At 36.9% G+C, this 21,758-nt stretch overlaps 1 protein-coding gene across 1 annotated transcript in view; it reads right to left on the reverse strand.

Moving 5' to 3' along the window:
• LOC150076771 (BAI1-associated protein 3-like) overlaps positions 1 to 21,758 on the reverse strand; it is a 350,663-nt gene that overhangs the window by 65,310 nt on the left and 263,595 nt on the right. The window contains exons 23-25 of the mRNA XM_090386647.1: positions 14,665 to 14,760; positions 6,965 to 7,180; positions 994 to 1,062 (exon numbers count right to left, since the gene is read on the reverse strand). Coding sequence (XP_090242773.1) covers positions 994 to 1,062; positions 6,965 to 7,180; positions 14,665 to 14,760 — 381 coding nt within the window. The remainder of the gene's footprint in view (positions 1 to 993; positions 1,063 to 6,964; positions 7,181 to 14,664; positions 14,761 to 21,758) is intronic.

The following is a 21,758-nucleotide window of genomic DNA, read 5'->3' on the forward strand; positions in this document are numbered from 1 at the left end:
TGCTCTGATTACAAATGTCCCATGACTTTGGTAGGATAGTGTATATGAAATACATTTGTAAATTCATCTCAGGGCAATAAAAGTAGTTTGTGCTTTGAGAAAACCTTATCTCATCATGGCATGGCATGAGCATTAACAGAGGTTTTCTTTTCATTAATAACTATAGTGTACTCAGATAGAAGCCACTATCAAGCTAGACATTTGGTAGCAGGGCAACTATGAATATACAAGCTTTATTGTAGTAAAGAATGCTAAGTGTGGTTAACCTAATGAAACTTCACATTTGAAGTTTTGTTAGGTTTACCAAAACAAGTTGATAAACATTATCTTAATTTAATATAATCTATCTTATCCAGTTGTAATCTTAATTACAGCTAACCTAATGAAACTTCATACATGAAGTATGTCTTAATTTCAATTTGCAGTTTAATTTAATTTAAATGAAGTTCGGAAGCTTAAAGCCATCAAAATATTTTGAAGAAAATTAAACCTGGTTCAATGACTTAAATTCTTTCTAAATTTTAAATATTGTTTGAATATCATAGCAAAAGTAACACAAAATGACACAAATTCTACATGCATATAAACAGCAGTGTAAGACTGAGAGTAGCTGTACTCCAATTTTTATAAAACACATAACAGCAGAAAGCCACTAGATGCATGCTAAAATTGTTGGAGTAGTACTTTGTTATTCAAGATAAGCTATAATATAGTTAATGAAATTCACATGAAACTATTGGATTAAATTGCTCTAGATGTTTCTTAAAAGCTTGGTTGTCTTTCATCAGCAGAAGGGTTGAAAACTACATTAATAATAAGAACAATCAAGCAGCAGATCAAAAAATGCTACAAATTTTAAAGGATGTGCTAATTTCTATTTTATTTATTTTTATTTATTTATCACTTATTTCACATATCAAATATTAGTTTCCTTATTTTATAGAATGACCTATACTCACAGAAAAAAGTGAATTAACAAGTATTTATACATACATTCTCAGCATCAACTTTTTCTGGAGACCAGGCAAGATGGAATACAAATTTTTTTACATCTGGACGCATCTAAAACAAATGATGAGAGAGAAAAAATGAAACTCCATTATATACACATACTATACTACTAAAAGTATGCACCACCATTTCATTACATAATTCTTTTACATTCATAATAACCAAAACAAGACTTTTGGGTCTGAATACACTTGAATACATTGACTTGAATATACATTACTATCCAAAAATCTTGGGTAGCAATATACTTTTTTTGAATTTTATAAAAAAAATTACCATAGTTATGATCCTGTTATTTATTCACCTTCTTTGGCAACTGATATAGATAAACTTGTAACTGCTGTAAAAATGAACAGTACTCAAAACAATAAACCTTCTGGGTCTGCCTGTTTAATCTGTGTTTTTATTTAAACTCAATGCCACACTAATTTTCATATCTTGCTACAACATATGATACTATTGAAAAGTCAAAGTTAAGCCAATGTAAATAGAATCTATTAAAACTAAAAACAGACAAAAAAAATTTACTTTTTTAACCAAAAGAATCTTTCATTTCATAGAATTCTTTGTTGATAACAACATGACCCACAAAATTCCTTCCACACTTCAGAAAATCAATAACAAAACTTTAAAAAATGCATTATTTGTTAATGCTTATACTTAGAAAGTTTCTGCTAAAATGATAATAAAAAAAATATAGTGAATTAGTATTAGTAGTGGCAAATAATGCAAGGATTCACACTTATATAGCATCACCCAAAAGTAAAACAAATAAACTGCTCCAATTTGTACATCAGTGTTTTATAAAAAGTGTTATTTCTTAAACAGTCACAGGATTCTCCTGCTTTTTTTAATTTTTTTTTTATCTTGTAACTTTCTCTAAAAGACAAATAGCACTTATAAAGTTGCTGGAATGTCCATACATACCAGAATTCATATGTCCTATCACAAAATATGATATTGCATATAGTTGCCCACATATATATAAAATTGTGAACTTCTGTCTTTGGACTTCCATACTTTGTAGCAACCAATGATATATTCTTTCTTCTTAATATGTATACTTCACTGATGACATAGTAGTAGTAGTAGTAGTAGTAGTAGTAGTAATAGAGGCTTGTGATGCAAGAAAGCAAGCATATGAGCTTATATAGCATCAGCCAAAAAAAAAAAAAAAAAAAAAAAACAATCTCACACAACCATTCCATCTAAATGTTTGTCCAATTCCTCCTTGAATTTATTTAACCTATCAACTTTCACAACAACAGATCAAAGTTTGTTCCAGCAATTAATCACCCACTGGCTAAAAGCAAATTTCCACACATCTATTCTACAACTGTCTTTCTTCAATTTGAATATATGCCCCGTCAGGTTCACAATCTGTGTAAGCAAGCAGAAGAATTCCATCAGAATTCAGCGTGCTCAACCCATTCAAGGCCTTATACACCTCAATCAGATCACCTCGCAGGTGTCTAGTCTCCAGCCACTCCAATCTGCACAACTTAAGCCTTTCTTGGTAAGAGGATCCCTCTGTTCCCCTCACCAATCTTGTTGCCTTTCTCTGTACACACTGTTGTTTGTTGTTTTGTTATTTGGTTTTTAGGAGCATTAGCAACTAAGGCCATATTGCTCCGGGGATATGCGGTGGTCATTCCCTGACCTTTCCGTATCCCCTGTATTTGGTGGTCACGGGCTCGAACCCCGGTCTAATCAAGAAGTGTGTGCTACACACTGCTGCTCCTGCCCACCTGGCTATGGAGGCATTGTGTATACATTCAAGCAACTCTACATTTCTTAAAATGAGACTTCCAGACCTGTATGCAGTACTCAAGGCATGGCCTGACCTTTGCCATATAAAAAGGGATAATGACCTCCTTTTCCCTGCTGGCAAAAATTTGTGTATATCATTGACAATATCCCATGACCTGCTCTAGCAGCCTGTCTGCATTGCTCAGAAAACCTTCATATCTGACTGTACAATCACTCCCAGATCTTTATCATTTTCTACCCTAAGTGTAGTACCACACAGTTGATACGTTCCTCTGGGGTTACTTCTACCCATATGCAGTACTTCGCATTTGTCAATGTTAAACTTCAGTTGCTAATTCTCAGCCCATCTGCGAAATTTTCTAGATCCTGTTGCAGTAGCACACTGCCATTACTGTCATTAACAACCCTGCCAACTTTTGTATCATCTGCAAACTTCAACACTAACCCTGATATACCTTCATCAATGTCATTGATAAATATACAAAACAAGAGTGAACCCAATGCTGAACCCTGCGGGACTCCACTAATAACATTAATCCACGAAGAGCAGCATCCATTGATTTTATCACTCTCTGTCTTCTCTCACTCAACCACCTTTTATCCATTGTAGCAACAGTAGCAACTTATCGTTAATACCATACTGCTCCAATTTTTACAGTAATCTTCCATGTGCAACAGTGTCAAAAGCTGTCCTGAAATCCAAGTATATGATATCAAAATTATTTTTTGCATCTAGTTCCTTTGTAACTACATCATAGCATCCAATAAAATTTGTTGGACAAAACTTTCCCTGAACAAACCCTTGCTGTGTCTCAATGATTGTTGCAATCTTGTCTAGGTGAATGCATCTATAAGCAGTGACTCCATTAGTTAACTTGGAACAGAAGTTAAACTAACTGGTCTGTAATTACTCATGTCACCCTTCGATCCCCCTTTGTGAACTGGGGATACATTTGCACATCTCCAGTCCATGGGGACTTCCCCTGTGTCAAAGGATGCTCTCATAATTATGGCTAAGGGTTTGCTTGGTTCCTTTGCCATCTCCTTTAATATAACTGGATAGATCCCATCCACTCCAGGTGTCTTTCTTATGTTTAACTTCAACAATTTCTCCTTCACTTTGCACTCAGCTATTACAAAATCTTTAAGACCCTGTTACAGTTTGAAAAACTTCTGGCATTTGCCTCCCTTAATAATTCCTTATATGTGAATGTAGATGCAAAGAATGTATACAACAAGAGCCCAAAAAAAAAAAACCACCAACACATCACATATCACCTCTACTTTGCTCTAATAGTTTATCTAGCTATTCCTTGGATTTATTCAAACTACCCACTTTTTACAGCAGCAGACACTGAAGGCAAATTTCCATATCTATTCTGCAACTGTCCAATTTAAATTTATGTACTCTAATGTGTCAAAGCTTTAAACACCTCAGTAAAATCTCCTCACAGGTGCCTAGTCTCCAGATGCTGCAATTTGCAGAACTGAAGCCTTTCCTAGTAAGAGCACTCTTTTATTCCACTCAACAATCTCATTGCTCTTCTCTGCACCCATTCCAAAAAAAAAAAAAAAAAAAAAAAAAACCGAGGCTTCCAAACCTGTATGCAATACCCAATAACAACAGGGTAATCACCTCCTTATCCCTGCTGTCAAAATTCCTACATACCATTGACAAAATCCCAGGAGCTGTCCCAGCAGTCTGTCAGCACTGATCAGAAAACTTAATGTCTGACTGCGCCATTATTCCCACACTCTCTATATTATTCTGGGATTAATTCTATCCATTTACAGTACCCTGCATTTATCAATGTTAAACTTCAATTGCTACTTCTCAATCCATCTACTAATCTTTCTAGACCTTGTTGCAGTAGCATACCTGAATTATTGTCATTAATCACCTGCCAACTTTTCTAACATCTGCAAACTTAGACATTAAAAGCCTGATATGCCTTCATTAATATTAATAACTTTATTAATAAATAAAGTTATTAATCGTGACAATATCGCAATGTGAACCCAATAGCACATTGCTTTTTTTGGTAATTCATTCCAAGACCTCAGAAGTGAAATTTTTGCTATATAACTAAGCTATCTATCTCTCTAAAAGGTCATTTTTATAATGGAAATTGCACGATACTTTCATCGTTATCATTTTCCGTTATAAGAATCAATTTTGAATGCCTTTGTGATATTTTTCTAAAACACATTTCTGGAGGTCACTACCATAAAATGATAAAAACAATTTGCACTTTCCGGTTTATTGGGCTTTTCTGTTGGCACAATTTATTATAAACAGGTAGTAAAATCGATCTTATTGCATTTGCAATAATACCAATAGCTGAAACTCTGTGCATTTTTATGTTATAATATTATAGTGAAATGAGTTCCCCTTCACTGAAATCTTCAATCATATGAAAAACATCAATAAATTTTCAGAATCTTCCCTTCATTCCTATTTACTTATTACAATGGTGAAGGGAAAGGTACCAACGGAAAGTGCAAGTGCTGGCAGTGCTAGGAAACGAAACAAAATTGATTTAGAAATGAAGATGATTAAGAAGTATGAAGCAAGACTAAGTTTGTCATCCATTGCATGGAATTAGGTCTCGCTACTTCAACAGTGAATACTATTTTAAGGGACAGTGCATGTATAAAAGAACATGTTAAAGGATCAATGCATTTAAGATCAACAGTGATCACAAAACAGTATTCAGGTGCTATACCAAAGATGGAAAAGCTATTAATAATATGGATGGAAAATCAGATTCAGAAGCAAGTGCCCCTGAGTCCAATGGCCATTCAAACAAAAGCAAGAAGTATTTATGAAGATATTAAGGATTAGTACAGTGAACCCCAAGCCCAGTTCGTGGCAAGAAATGGTGATAATCTAGTTATATCTATTGTAGGCTTCATCTGATAATTTATATGCATCCATGTACTTTTCTTCTCTGCCAAGAGTCTCATCGGCACCTCCGTAGCCAGGTGGGCAGGAGTAGCCGTGCGTAGCACACGCTTCTTGATTAGACCGGGGTTCAAGCCCATGACCACCATATATGGAGGATGCAGAAAGGTCAGGGAATGACCACCGCATATCCCTGGAGCAATATGGCCTCAGTCCCTGACCTTTCCACATCCTCCATATTGGTGATGGGCTCAAACCCCGGTCTAATCAAGAAGCGTGTGCTATGCAGTGCTGCTCCTTCCCACCTGGCTATGGAGGCGCCTAAGTTTACATTACAAACATTTTTTATGACGCCAGAACTTCCAATATGGCTCTGTTCGTGATTCAATTAGTGATTGAATCATGAACAGAGTCATATTGAATTGAATTCTCCACTGGGAGGGTTTCAAGCTCTCATGGGATCCAACTTCTACTCCCGACCGATAACACCAGCCGTCTGTTTACCGAGCAAGCAACAATACAAATGCCGTTACGGCAAAGTACTTTTACTGGTAAATTTCAGTGAACTTTTGCATGCTTCTCGTGCGGGCTTTCTTTACCTTACCCGAATAAATAAAAAAAAAAAAAAATTCAATATTCAACAAGAAGAAAAGCAACAGAAAGATAAACCTTAGATTAAGGAAAAATCAAACAACTATTAATTAGATTGAAGGTAAGTTGAGTGTTACAGTTGGTGAAGCAGGCACAATTGAAGAAATAGCTATTGAACTGATGATGTATCGATCCTATTTACCAGATCTAGCACCATCTAACTTCTTTCTGTTTTCCCAAGATCACAACAACACTTCACAGATATCACTTTGGGATGGATGCTGAGCTTATTAACATTGTTGCAGCTTTTTCAATTGGATACCATATCCAGAAAGTAGCTTCCGAATCAACATTTGAAAAAGTGGACTGAAAACAGGGAAAACTGAGAAAAAATTCACACACAATCACAGCATCCTTCTCATGTATATACAGAAAAAAAGTAATATAAAATTAAATAAAATAAAATAATGAATATACAAATAACAGAAAAAATTCACACACAATCACAGCATCCTTCTCATGTATATACAGAAAAAAAGTAATATAAAATTAAATAAAATAAAATAATGAATATACAAATAACTGAGAAAAAATTCACACACAATCACAGCATCCTTCTCATGTATATACAGAAAAAAAGTAATATATAATTAAATAAAATAAAATAATGAATATACAAATACTTACTTTCTCAGCAACTCCTAATATAATGCCAAAGATCTTGGATGTCACCTCATCCTCAGTATGGTTTGTTAATTCATATACTGTAGACCGACACTGATTAGCTGTAGAGCAACCTTGACTTAAGTCTAGGGCTTGCATTATATTATCTACTTGTAAATCTTGGTCCAAGGGCCTCACTAGTTCCAACACATATTCCATATTGTTAACTGTGATGCACAACTAGAGTAGGATGGTAGGATATGTATTATCTACACATAATTAAAATTTCATTTACTATTTTTATTTTCTTAAACATATACATTTGTATATAGAGATTATCAGAAATTATCCGAATCAAATTATGTTATGAGTTATAATAAGGCTAAGAAAGGCATTACAATTATTTTATAAGTGAATTCAGAGTTAAACTTTATTTATAGGAAAGAGTTATGTACAGATAAAAGAAGAGAATGCATCTCCAAAACAAAAATAATACTCATTGATTTATATAAGTTATTTTCAAGCTTTTAGAAAGATAACTAAAACCCATTACAGTACAAGGTGTCATCACAATGATCCATATCATAACAAGAAATGTTTTAAGACAGTTAACTGCTAAAAAAAATATTTTAAATAAGAAAGAACTATCCTGAATTCTCAAATAAAAAATAAAGAATTTACAAAAGCATCATATTCACCAAAAGATAAAAAAAATCCAGAACAGCTGTGTAAATTATCAGAGTTATTATATGCAATTCATATAAGTCTAGAATCCTATATATTTTTTAATAGTACTATGTAGTTATATAACACAAACCCATGAATTATACTGGACATGTATAAACTGTAATGCCATTTTATAGAGGAACCAATGCAGTCATTTAATCAGGTAGTACCACTAAATCTCTGAAATAATCCATTACACACAACAAATAATACATTGAAAGGACGAAATTCATGGGATAACTGGTTCCTGGGCAATGCAACGCTGTCACCCCTCTTGCTAGTGGACGAATCCACAGCTTGGCAGGTATATAGGTACATTGCATCCACACAGACTGTAATAGAATGTCAGTAAGGATAAGTGTCGTGAGTTAACCGACTTTGAAAGAGGGATGATAGTGGGTGCATGATGCATGGGTCACTCTATCGAGGAGGTGGTACAGGAATTGCACTGTTTGTTTGTTTGTTTGTTGTTTGGTTTTTAGGAGCATTAGCAACTAAGGCCATATTGCTCCAGGATATGCGGTGGTCATTCCCTGACCTTTCTGCATCCTCCGTATTTGGTGGTGACGGGCTCGAACCCCGGTCTAATCAAGAAGCATGTGCTATGCACTGCTGCTCCTTCCCACCTGGCTATGGAGGCGCCTAGGAATTGCTATCCTGTTCGACAGTATCAAGAGTGTATCGGAAATACGCCATTTCCAGAATGACATCTCATCGTGGACAGAAAAAGGTGGTGGATGAACGTGGCTGTTGATGTCTGTCTCGCATTGTTTCAGCTAACCAGAGGGTGACAGTGGCCCAAATCACTACCGACTTCAACGCAGGAGGTGCCAGAAATATCTCCGCCAAGACCATCAGGCGATTATTAGTCGCAATAGGTTATAGGAGCCGCCGACCCACCAGAGTCCCATTGCTAACACCATGACATGGGACTCTACACCTCAACTGGGGGAATGGACATTGGCACTAGACCTTGGATGATTGGAGATGGGTCTCCTGGTCTGATGAGTCCCGTTTCCAGTTGTTTTGAGTGGGCGGGAGGGTGCATATCTGGTGGAAACCACACGAAGCTATGCACCCTTCATGTCAACAACAAACTATTCAGGCAGGTGGATGGTTGGTAATGGTCTGGGGGCATGTTCAATTGGCACATGTTGTGACTGGTATGTCTAGATGCATCTCTGAACAGTCCAGGTTGCACGTCTATCCCTGCAGACCATCTGCATCCCTTCATGGTCATCATGCACCCACAGGGCAATAGATTCTTCGAGCAGAACAATGCACCTCTCCACAGAGCCATGGTGACTAGAACATGATTCGAAGAGCATTCCGCAGATTTTACCACCATGGAATGTCCTCCCTGTTCACCGGACATGAACCCTGTGGAGCATCTTTGGGATGCTGTGGAAATGTCCATTCGAGCTTTGGATCCCCCCCCCCACCCAGGAAAGCGATGGAATTATGGACAGCAGTAAAGCAAGCATGGATGGAAATACTTGTGGAACACTTTTGTGAACTAGTGGACTCAATGCCTTGCCATATGACTGCCCTTATTTGGGCGAAAGGTGGGCCTACCCATTACTAGGTAGGTAGCCTAGTGGTCAGGCGCACGGGTGCATAAGTACATGTGCCTTGAGTGACCAGGGTTCAAGCCCGTGACTGCTGAATACGGTGCTGTTTCTTGTATTCTGTCTATCTCAGGATGACCAAACGGTCAGAGGACCGTTTGGTCATCCCGGAGTATAAACAGAAAATTTATCCCATGATTTCTGCCCACTCATGTATATTCTATTTTACCTCTTGGCAAATTTGAAGGGTACATAAATCTCATTATAGATATATATCTGAAAATATATCTCATTGGTCTGAGCAACTGGCATCACTGCGCATTAATAATTTGGAAAGGCTTCTAATGTAAAAAAAGAAGTTAATACCTCATTCTCAGTACGGGTGAGGTCTACTTCACACAGCAAAAGGTTTTGTGCACCTGAACCTATTCTAAAACCATATATTTGCAGCCTTCTTTACTACTTTGAAATGATATATATACATGGCTTATTTGTTAATGGAATAGGAAAGAAATTGGTTCCTGGAATTTGACAAAAAAAAATTACTCATATACTATTTGTATTGTTTGTTACATATACTACAACTCAAATTTCATTCAATTAATAAATGAATATTTTGTGTTAAACTTTAATAAGAAGTATATTTACTAATTTCTTTATAAGATGCTCCCAGTATTTATTTTTTGTTTCTTTCCTTCTGGTTATCACATAAATTTGACCTGTCCCTCTCTATAAAAATGTTTTCTCATATGCACCTATCTGGTTGTTTTTACTGACATTCTGATCAATATTTTATTACAAAATATGTGAGATAAATATTTTTTCACTTACATTAGGTTTTCCATTAATCATAAAATGCCTTCTCCTCTTCTTCAGTTACATTAATGATGTAAGTTGTTAAATCCACTCAATTGCTCAACCTCAATATATGGTGTAGGTGATTTTTCAACTTAACAAGCAAAGAAGTCCTGATTGAAGATTGAAGAGGCCTTAAAATTCTTCCAGGCCCAATAAGATTTGAATAAATACAGGTGTCTTCAAACAAGTGACAAAGTCACTATACTGTCACAGAAGACATGGCAACATACACTTCCATCTCCTGCAACTGAAACTCATCTTGGCTATGTTCTAATTCCTCTGCTATTGTCACCTCCAAAGATATTTCCTTCACCTGTGATTCTAATTACATATCTCTAAAGTCTAATTGCTGCTACTAACCTGCAGCTTCTAATACTCATCAGTGCTGTGCTCCCCCACAGAAAGGGTTGCCATTAATACCTAAATTTTTAAAACAAGATTTAGACAATTTTTTTCCTGTTTTCACACTCTAGTCTACTACCTATTTAGAAATTTCCTCACAGATACATGGTTTTGGTTGGCCCATTCATTTTGCAAGTAATAGCTCAAATTAATAGTTTTACTGAAAGCAAATCAATCCTCGCATTTTGGGAGTACAGCTCAAAAATGGTGTTCACAGGCTGGTAAGTAGATAGTCCACTGGACTGAACCTATTGGTAACTCTCTAGGAGGCTTCCGGATCAGCTAGTGTATAATCTTGCTGCCTTTACTCTGCCAGATAGTGATTGGAGGGAGTCTGCGTAATGTATATGCAGGGGGCACATTTTGTCAAGAAGCTGGGTACATTCTTCCCATTTATATGCTATATCCAAAAATTTCATTATTTTTGGATATAGCATATACATTATTTCATACAGCATGCTCCCCCAACCTTTTCTTAATACTGAATACATCATGAATTGTCAAACAAATAGAACAAACTTATCTGCGAAAAGATCTAAACCTCCCAAACACTTCCTTATTCATTTCACAAATATATGTGGTCTCAGTTCCAATTTTATGATGTCCATTTTCACTTACAGTCTACCAAACCCCATGTACTCTTTCAAATTATTAGTTGATTTAACCATTACCAATCTGTTGTTCAAATTATTTGCTGTATGATTCCTTTCACTTCAAAGATGGTACTTTGGTACTTGTGCATACATCCACTCTGATATTCCCTGTCAGAGACAGTAATTTGGAATCTCCTCTTCTTCTTCTCTCCACCACATTCTGTAAAATTCATCTGTTGCCTCTATCATGCTACCAACTCCATTAATCACTTGGAACTCTTTGGCTTCCTCTCTTTAAAACTTGACTTTCTCCAGTCCAACTTTCCAAATAGTGAGGTATTTTCCTGGGTGATTTTAATGCTCAACAACTCCAGCTGGCTTCTGTTTTCTAGTCACACAGACCCAGCCAGCCAAGATGCTGAAGCTTTTGCAATCACAAATGACCACATATAGACTGTTCATTTACCTACCAAAAAACCAGACACTCCTAAACATGCAGCCAACATGCTTGATCTTTTTCTCATAAACAATCTTTTTAACTATACAGTCAAGTTGAGTGGCCTCTATGTACCTCAGATCACAACTTGGTGTGGTCTCTTTTCCAATGGAGCCTTTCTCCCATGGCCATTCTCAACCTTGTGTTGTTTGCCATTATAAGGATTCAAAATGGTATGATCTGTGAGATTTCTTCTCTTCTTTTCCTTGGTCGGATTACTGTTTTAAATCTTCTGATGTTTCAATGTTTGCTCAGATTGCATCAGCGAAATTATTCTTGTATGGATTCAATCCTTTATTTCACACTCCACCTTAAAATCTTGTCCTTTATCTAAACCTTGTTTTCCCAATAAATGTGTTAAGGCTGTTCAAGATAAGAATGTTCATATCCAAGTGGCTTTTATCAAAATCTAGAGGTTCATTTTATGCCTACACAAAAGCTTGCAACAAATGTAAAGCAATTATTAATCTGTCCAAACTAGATTTCGAACAGGCTAAGAGTAGAAAACTTGGAAGGAGATGAATCAAATTGGTCCACTTGATATCAATGGTTCGATTGTTAATAATCCTGCTCAGGTAGCAGAAAAACTGAATGAGTATTTTGCAATTACATTCACCCATGAGGAATTCTGTTGGGAATTAGAGACCAGAAGTTTATCAAGCTCTAACAGAGAGCTAAATGATTTTGTGAAAACTGAAAGTAAAGTGGAGGAGAAATTGTTGAAGTTAAAAATAAGAAAGGCACCTGGGGTGGATGGAATCTATCCAGTTATATTAAAAGAGGAAGCAAAGGAAGTAAGTAAACCCTTATCCATAAATATGAAAGCATCCTTGGATTCAAGAGAGGTCCTCTCCCAGTCTTCGGGGACCAACCAGTCTGTGGGCTTCCCCATGGACTGGAGAATGCGCAAATATATCCCCAATTCACAAAGGGGGATCTAAGGATGATGAGCAATTATAGACCTGTTAGCTTAACTTCTGTTCCGGGGAAAATAATGGAGTCACTGGTCAGAATTATCTAAATAAGACTGCTGTTATAATTCAGAAACAGCATGGGTTTGTTAATGGGAAGTCTTGTCTGACCAATTTGATTGGATACTATGATGCAGTCACAAAGGAACTGGATGAAAGGAACTCACAAAGGAATTTGGATTCCAGGAAAGCTTTTGATACCTGTTGAAGACTGTTGTACAAATTGGAGCAGTATGGCATTAAGGGCAAGTTGCTGCTGTGGTAAAGGGATGGCTGAGTGGAAGAAGACAGAAAGTGGTAATCAATGGACACTGCTCTTCATGGACTAATTTTATCAGTGGAGTTTCCCAGGGTTCAGTGTTAGGCCCATTGTTGTTTAATATATTTATCAATGATAGTGATGAAGTTATATCAGGCTTAATGTCCAAGTTTGTTGATGATAAAAAGGTTGGCTGGGTTGTTAATGACAGTAATGGTCATAGGCTACTGCAACAAGATTTAGAAAAGTTGGGCAGATGGGCTGAGCAGTGGCAACTTAAGTTTAACACTGACAAATGCAAAGTATTGCATATGGGCAGTGGTCTCCCAGAGTAACATACCAAACATGTGGCATGACACTCAGGGTAGTGGAGAATGAAAAAGACCTGGGGGGTAATTGTGCAGTCAGATATGAAGTTTTCAGAGCAGTGCAGACAGGCAACCAGAGCAGCTCATGGGGTCTTGCTAATGATATACAGGAATTTTGATAGCATACTGCATACAGGTCTGGAGACCTCATTTTAGGAAGGATGTACAGCTGCTGGAATGAGTACAGAGAAGGGCAATGAGATTGGTGAGGAGAACAAAGGGATGCTCTTACCAAGAAAGGCTTAAGTTCTGCAAATTGCAGTGTCCGGAGACTAGGTATCTGTGTGGTGACCTGATTGAGGTGTATAAGGCCTTGAGTGGTTTGAGAAAGCTCATTGCTGATAGGATTCTTCCTCTCACTCAGATTATGCACCTGAGAGGAGAGGGTATAAATTCAAATTGAGGAAAGACAGTTGTCTAGATGTGCAGAAATTTGTTTTTAGCCAGCAGGTGGTTGATAGCTGGAACAAACAGGTGGGTGAAATGGGAAGTCCACCCCTCATTGGCTGACTCTGTATAAGCGTGTTTTCTTGCATCATATGCCTCTACTAATGCTAAAGCTAAAATGACAAACTAATTGAAATTCTATATAATGTACTTATTTCAATGATTAATAATTGCTAGCTAAAAGTAAACTTCCTACAATCCTGTCTATAATTTTTCCTCCTTAGTTTGAAATGAGCTAACCCTCAGTTTTAGCATCATTTAATACTTTTGAAAATTTTGACTTGTTTCATTTTACCATTCTGCTCCCCCCCCACAAGTCTTATAAATCTTGATCATATTTAAAGTCTCTCCCCACATGGATGCTCTTTAGGCAATCTCACCGGATTCACTGTTCATCTGTGAATATTTTCAAGCTTGATGTTGATTTTTAGGTGTAAGTGGCCTCTGTACTTGGACACAGCTCCTAGTGCAGTCTCATATGATATATTATAGCTGTACTATCTCTACAAGTGAATGTTCAATAAATCATTGATAAGACATCACGTACTCTCCTTTCCACCCACTAGCACTACACAGAGAACTTCATGTCTCTTTGTATTGTAAGCTCCAAATCCCTTTCTTCCTCTACTGTTTTTAATTCAAACCTTCCAAGTCCATGTTATTTGGGGGTTATTATTTCCCAGAGATATACACCTTGGGGTATATCTCTGGGAAATATCAAAGATATCAGAAATAGTAGACAGAGTTTTTTTTTTTTTCCCCCACTGTTTTTAAAAGACTGCACATACTGGAAATGGGAACATACCAAGAATTATTAAAACCTACTTTTATAGTATTTAAGTTTAGTTGTGTCATAAACACCACATTTAAGTGCAGTTCGTCAAGTCATCAATATAAGGTTTTAATGAAATTAATGTATTAAAGCCAAAGAATATTTTATGTAGCTTTCTGGTGTAAAAGAAATTACAAAAAAATAATTGCATTATGTTTAATTTTCTCATGTAATCATTTTCAGTCTTTTGAGAAAATTACAAACCTGTTCAGAATTATCTGCTGTTTCACTAACAGACTGAAGTCTTGTGAGTTTCTGATGACAGAGATTTGCATAGTAAATAGCACCGTCACAAACAATCTAATGAAACAAATCATGAAGTATGAAATCAATAATAATATAGGATGAATATAGTTTAGTTATATATCAATTAAGAAACTTCTTATAGCTAGAAAAGTTGTGTAGAGAATTAAAACAAGTTTTTCATTATATGAACATTATATAATACAAAAAGCATTGGAACCAAAACATATTTGTGACAAAGTTATTGTATCCACTGGCTTATAATACCTTAGAAGCACAAAGTCAAATTTGTTTATTTACCTATGAAATTACATAGAATGCACTAAATTACAAAATGGCAAAAGAGGCATTTTGAAGGCTGTATTCATTCTTTATCAACTTACAACAATGGCCTGGAAATTAATAATAATTAACAATTAAGGTCTTTAATTGTTGCTGGAAACCAAGAAAATTAAACTGAACTAGTTTGAGACTGGCCAACAGAAAGCAGAAATATCTATATCGTTATTATATAAGGTTACACAACTCATAGGTAGCACAGCTGGTATAATCGCTGCCTTACCCACACTGGGCAGAAAAGATCAGAGTTTGAATCCCGTTAATTATGTGAAGAATTTTTATGGTACTTTTTCCCAATGTGTCTGAGTTAATCAGTCTCAGATGAGGATGGCATGGTGTTTTTTCCTCTCCCAGAAATTTGTATTTTTCATCTAGCAAACAGCAAATTGATTACAGAATACACAATTTATAGACATATTACACGGAGAGACAAAACATAACCAGCGAGTCGTTGTGCAAATCGAAGCAACTGCAAGTGAACTACAGCACATGCGTGGGTCGGGATATGTAGAAAAAACACCTGATACTGAGCTCTGATAATCAGTCTTACTCTTGTTCTTCAGATGAGAAAGGCAGCGGACTTAAGCGAGTTTGACAAAGGCCAAATTGTAATGGCCAGACAACTGGGTCAGAGCACATATCCGAAACGGCAACGCTGGTGGGATGTCATGGTCAGCCGTGGTTAATACCTACTGAAAGTGGTCCAAGGGGAGAAAACCCATCAACCGCTGGCGAGGTGTTGGATGACCATGGCTCATCGATGTTCGAGGTGAGTGAAGGCTCTCCCGGATGGTACGTGGCAACAGAAGGGCAACTGTGGTGCAACTCACCAGTAATTGGAATGCTGGTGACACGAGTAATGTGTCACAACACACAGTACATTGAAATTGTATAAGCTTATTCATATTAAGACTAGCTACCACTACCCAATATGGAAGATTGTTTGTTTGTTTGTTATTAGGAGCATTAGCAACTAAGGCCATATTGCTCCGGGATATGCGGTGGTCATTCCTTGACCTTTCTGCATCTTCCGTATTTGGTGGTGACGGGCTCGAACCCCGATCTAATCAAGAAGCGTGTGCTACGCACTGCTGCTCCTTCCCACCTGGCTACGGAGGCGACATCCCAATATGGAAGAAGGAGAAGACTATAGAAGAAAGCAAAACTGCTTCCCTGCCTGTAGCTGTGGTTATGTGGTAAACCATGATAAAGATGATGATAGACTGATGAAATACACTTTATGTTATATGTTTGTGTATCTAATAACACAGACTTCCTTGTTATCACTTAAAGAATATAACTGCTATACAAAGGGTACTAGGAAAGTTTTGCAATATGACGCAACAATGAATCACAGGAAGCTACTTGTTGCTGCATGTTGAGACATGTTCATACGTGCATAGTAGCCGCCGCGCCAAGTTGATGGGCTCAGTTATTCATTAGTAGTGAGAGTGTAAAGTGCTTGCGATGGCATCGTGGTCACGAAATGAGATAAGGGCAGTTTTGCGGTATAATTTCGTGCGTGGTTTAACCATAGACCAGTGCTTAGAAGAAATGACTCTTGCACTAGATGATGATTGTCCACATCGTACAACGATATTCAGGTGGTATAGAGAATTCCAAAGGGGAAATTTCACTCTGGAGGATTCTGAGAGGCCGGGAAGGCCACGAACGTCAGTTACGGAGGAAAACGTTACTGCTGTGAGGAAAATGCTTGACGAAAACAGGCGAGTGACCTACCAACAGATAGAGGATACTTTGGGCCTAAATGCACCAGCAATTCGTTCGATTCTGCAAGATCATTTGCAAGTGAAGAAACTTTGTTCTCTCTGGGTGCCGCATCAACTGACTGAAGAGCAGATGACACGACATGTGACTTGGTGCCGGGAGATGTTAAAAAAGTTTGATAAGGGACAATCTCGGTATGTGAACAACATCGTGACAGGTGACTAGACTTGGCTGTACTATTACAATCTGCCGACCAAGGCTCAAAACAAAGTTTGGGTCTTTGATGATGACGACACACCCGTAATTGTCAGAAAATCCCGATCTGTAAAGAAGAAAATGATAGCTGTATTTTTCAAATCGAGTGGAATTGTGGAACGTGTCGTTTTGGACACGCAGAAGACAGTCACAGCTAAGTGGTATACTGAACAATGCCTGTCTAAAGTCATTGGATCTATGAAGAACCTGCGGCGAAAGTCAAGAATGGACACCTGGTACCTCCATCACGATAATGCTGCAGCTCACCGCGCCAAAGCCTGCACCGAATATTTGACCACGACAGGACTGAAACTTCTCGAGCACCCTCCCTACAGTCCAGACCTTGCTCCCTGCGACTTTGCACTGTTCCCGCATGTGAAAATGAAGCTAAAAGGGAGGCGGTTTTCCAGTGATGAGGACCTTCTACGGGCTTGGGACAACGAGTGTGCTTTACTCCCTAGTGAAACTTGGCAGAACTGGTTTAAAGATTGGTTTCGGAGGATGGAGAGGTGTATTGAATGTAGAGGAAATTACTTTGAAAAAATTAAATAAACAAAGCTGTATTGCAAAACTTTCCTAGTACCCTTTGTACATAAACTATTAAGAGCAGAATGTTGTGGAATATTTTATTACAATCATTATAGAATATGCATGCATATTAGATTATTATGCATGTATATGTTAATTATAAATTTGGTTAGGGCCAAGCATTGCTCTCCTCCTCCTCTGAGAGCTTTCATTAGTGACTAAAAACAATATTTGCAAAAATTATTTACTAGGCAATATCTATAAAACAGTAACATGATGTCATTTAAATTAGATTAGTACAGAATTTATATGCCACAAGACTAAAAAAAAATTAATTGAAATCTAGTTAATAAGGGTTATTGTTCTATTTGAACATAACAGTGCCAATGACCTTTTGCTCTAAAGATCACATGTGGAGAAATCAGTAATGTCAGGTTACTCTGTAAAATCAGTTCTGTCTGTGAACTAGCTTGTGGAGAGAGAGAGAGAGAGAGAGAGAGAGAGAGAGCGAGAGAGAGAGAGTGTGTGTGTGTGTGTGTGTGTGTGTGTGTGTGTGTGTGTGTGTGTGTGTGTGTGTGTGTGTGTGTGTGTGTGTGTGTGTGTGTCCTTTCTTTTCACAAAACAGTGAAAGGCAATGATAGAGAAACATCTCTGCAATTAATCTGGGTGATCTCCTGATCGTGGGACAGGCTCCAAGGAATGAAAGGATCTCTAAAAGGGTTAATTTTCTAAACAGTCTAAACTACTGGATACAATAACATGATCATGAATAAACAGTATAAAATTTTTAAAATTTCTTTTCATAAGAATATATTTAATGATCACTTAGGACGAGCATGCTAAAGTGTGAGGCAATTTTTTTTTTTAAATTTGATAAACTGGATATTCTAAATGGAGTTAATTTTTTAAAATAAAAGTTTTGTAAGTTTTATAATTAAATTTTTTTTTTAATTTGTAAAATTTTACACAGCATACCAATAATAGTACATACATAATAATGGTGGAATCCTTAATACGTTAACAAGTTAGATTTAAAACTAAATAAAAATTTATGGCTATAAACCTCAGACTATGGAAAATGCACTAGACATAAGTTAGTGCATTGTATCAAGTCTGTAAATAGTATGAAAAAAAAACAGAGTTGATTACAGGCCTTGAATGGGTTGAGCACACTGAATTCTGATGGGATCATTCCACTTGTTCAGATTACGAACCTAAGGGGGCATAAATTCAAATGAAGAAAAGATAGATGTAGAATAGATGTGTGGAAATTTGCCTTTAGCCAGTGGGTGGTTAATTGCTGGAACAAACTTCCATTTGTCGTTGTGGAAGTTGATAGGTTAAATAAATTTAAGGAGGAACTGGACAGGCATTTGGAGGGAATGGTGTGATTTTTTTTTTTTTTTTTTTTTTGGCTGATGCTGCATAAGCTCATACACTTCCTTTCTTGCATCTCATATTGTGAATGCCTTCGCAATGAGTTGCCTGTTTTTTTTACTTAAAATAAGTAATGCTTCCCCAATAGAGAAGGCTATTTTTACTTATTCTTTGTGGATACCACCACCCAGATGACACTTAGTGGTATAACGACTGATACTCGGTGGTATAATATCAGTTGTTATACCACTGGGTTCCTACCCACCTACCAACAAAGAGCCAAACAGCTCTGAAACTGTCTGGGTAGTGGTATCCTCTGAGAATAAATAACAATAGTCTTCTCTATTGGGGAGCATTACTTATTCAAAGTATAAAGAACAGGCAACTCATTCTAAAGGCATTCACAATATGAGATGTAAATAAACAATGCCACATAATCAACTTTGGCTACTTACAGCAAACAGATATGATGCATATTAGATTTATAAATCTGATTATTTACAAAAACCATGAGAAAGGTAAAAAAAATTAATATTTTGTAGTCTGTTCATGAAAAAATGTTCATGGATTACAGAAAGATAACCATTCCATTAATGCACATCAAGAGATGTTTCAGTTTAGCATAAATCGATGATAATCTACAGCAGATGAAAATCTACTGTAAAAGTAAAGTGCAGCCATTATCAACCCACTGCAGGATGGAAGCCTCCTCAACAATTCATGCTGAGGGAAATGGACCATAATCTGCCACACTGGTCCAGTGCGGGTTGGCAGATCGACCGTATTCAGCAGTCAGGGGCTTGAACCCCGGTCTACTCAAAGAGCGCGTGCTACTGCACTCCCGCTCCTGCCCACTCGGCTACGGAGGCCAAAAATCTACTGAGTAGGCATCAACTGTGAAAATATCGTTTATGGAATGTTTTAAATCCATCCATAGTTTTTTTTATGGAATGATATAAAAATTTCTGTTGACATATACAGCTCATTTATCCATGGCTTGTGAAAATCTGATTAGTCCTAGTATTAATCTACTATATTAATATAGTAGACTTTTATATTAATTAAAATTTAAAAAATAAATCAAATATACTGCACAGAATGTAAACTATTAAAACTGCTAAGTGGCTTTTGCTTTCAAAAAGAGAACAATTGCACTGAAATGTCGAGTGCAATTGTTTAAACATTTTTCTATTCAGGCTCTTCACTATGTTCTCTAGAATATCTTCTTCTTAGCATAGTTTCATATTTTTCACTTGTGTTAACACTTTTTTTTTGTTTTATTTTCAAAATATGTAACTCATATCTAAGAGCTGATAGAACCTGATCTCTTAATGACATTCACTTTTACAAATTGCATAAAACTGTAAGTGGAATATTACTTCAAAAAGTGATATAAAGAAATTAATTAAAAATGGCTAAACTAAAAACAACCCCAACAAAACCAAAGTGCATCTTTGACAAATGATTCTCATTCTGAATCAATGTGTAAAAATTAAAGATAGCAGAGACACACATTGAAAACTGAAACAAAATTTTCTTCCAAGAAGTCAAACATGAAGTGATAAAATGGGAGGGGCCTGTGGCAAACTATATTGGGAAATAACATGCTCATAAAACTAACTTGATTTCTGATTGTAAGCTTTTTTGTGGGAAATATGATATGTGGTCCATGTATTGGAAATATCAGTAAAGAAATATGAAATTGTGAAATATGTGTAATGCAGAAGAAAGCCAAAAATCAGGAGTTTCTAATTTAAATTGGAAGTGTTTGGCACTTCCTGTATTAATACACAATAACTCATCTAATTTTTTGAATAAAACTGGTAACACATTATACTTTTTTCAATTTAAAATTCACCCAGGTGTGAACCAATGTAAGCAAGGGGCAAGGTGTGGCGCCCACACAACATGGAGGAATGCCGCCCCTCTGTGTTACCAGGCAATACTAGGTGGTAGATGACTCTCATCAACCAGTGCAATGCCACCACTTTGCATACTGGAGGCTTGAAGTGGTGGAACCCATGTTTAGTCTCCAGAGCTAAGTTCCGGTCAACCCTTCCCCATCTCTTCCATCATGCAGTATGACTGATGACTTTTGAGGTTATGATGGACATCATGGCAAGATCCAATCTTCCTAACACTTCGAGGTTAAAGGTAAAGTGCAGCCATTATTAACCCACTGCAGGATGGAAGCCTCCTCGACAATTCATGCTGAGGGAAATGGACCATAATCTGCATGCTGGTCCAGTGCGGGTTGGCAGATCGACCATATTCAGCAGTCAGGGGCTTGAACCCCGGTCTACTAAAAATGTGCTACTGCACTCCCACTCTTGACCACTTGGCTACGGACGGTACAGCTCTAAAACGGTGTTTGAAAACCAGCTTCTATTTAATACACCAGACCGAACTGATTGGTAACTATTTAGGAGGCTTTAGGATCAGCTAGTGTATAACCTTGCTACCTCTACTTTGCCAGATAGTGACTGGAGGGTTGTTGTTGTTGTTTTTTTTGGTGCAAGGACTACTATGGCCAAATTGGGCCTATTTCTGTGGAGAGACACTGTACAGATCAGTAAAGCAAGTTTATAAGAGCATATATATATATATATATATATATATATATATTAATCTGTTTCAGAAAGTGAAAAAAATTCAGATAAATTAGAGTTGCCTCCAAGAATATGTCTTAGTTGAAGAGACTCATTCAAGTTATGGAGGGATCGGAATGATGTGAATCTGATAGACTGATAATGATCACACTCTATAAGAATATGTTTTATAGTTAGTGGTGAATCACAATGCAAGCATAGTGGGGGGGGGGTTATTTC

The sequence above is a fragment of the Mastigoproctus giganteus genome, chromosome 12 (genome assembly GCF_048544385.1).
Source record: "Mastigoproctus giganteus isolate SK-2022 chromosome 12, ASM4854438v1, whole genome shotgun sequence".
NCBI lineage: Eukaryota > Metazoa > Arthropoda > Arachnida > Uropygi > Thelyphonidae > Mastigoproctus > Mastigoproctus giganteus.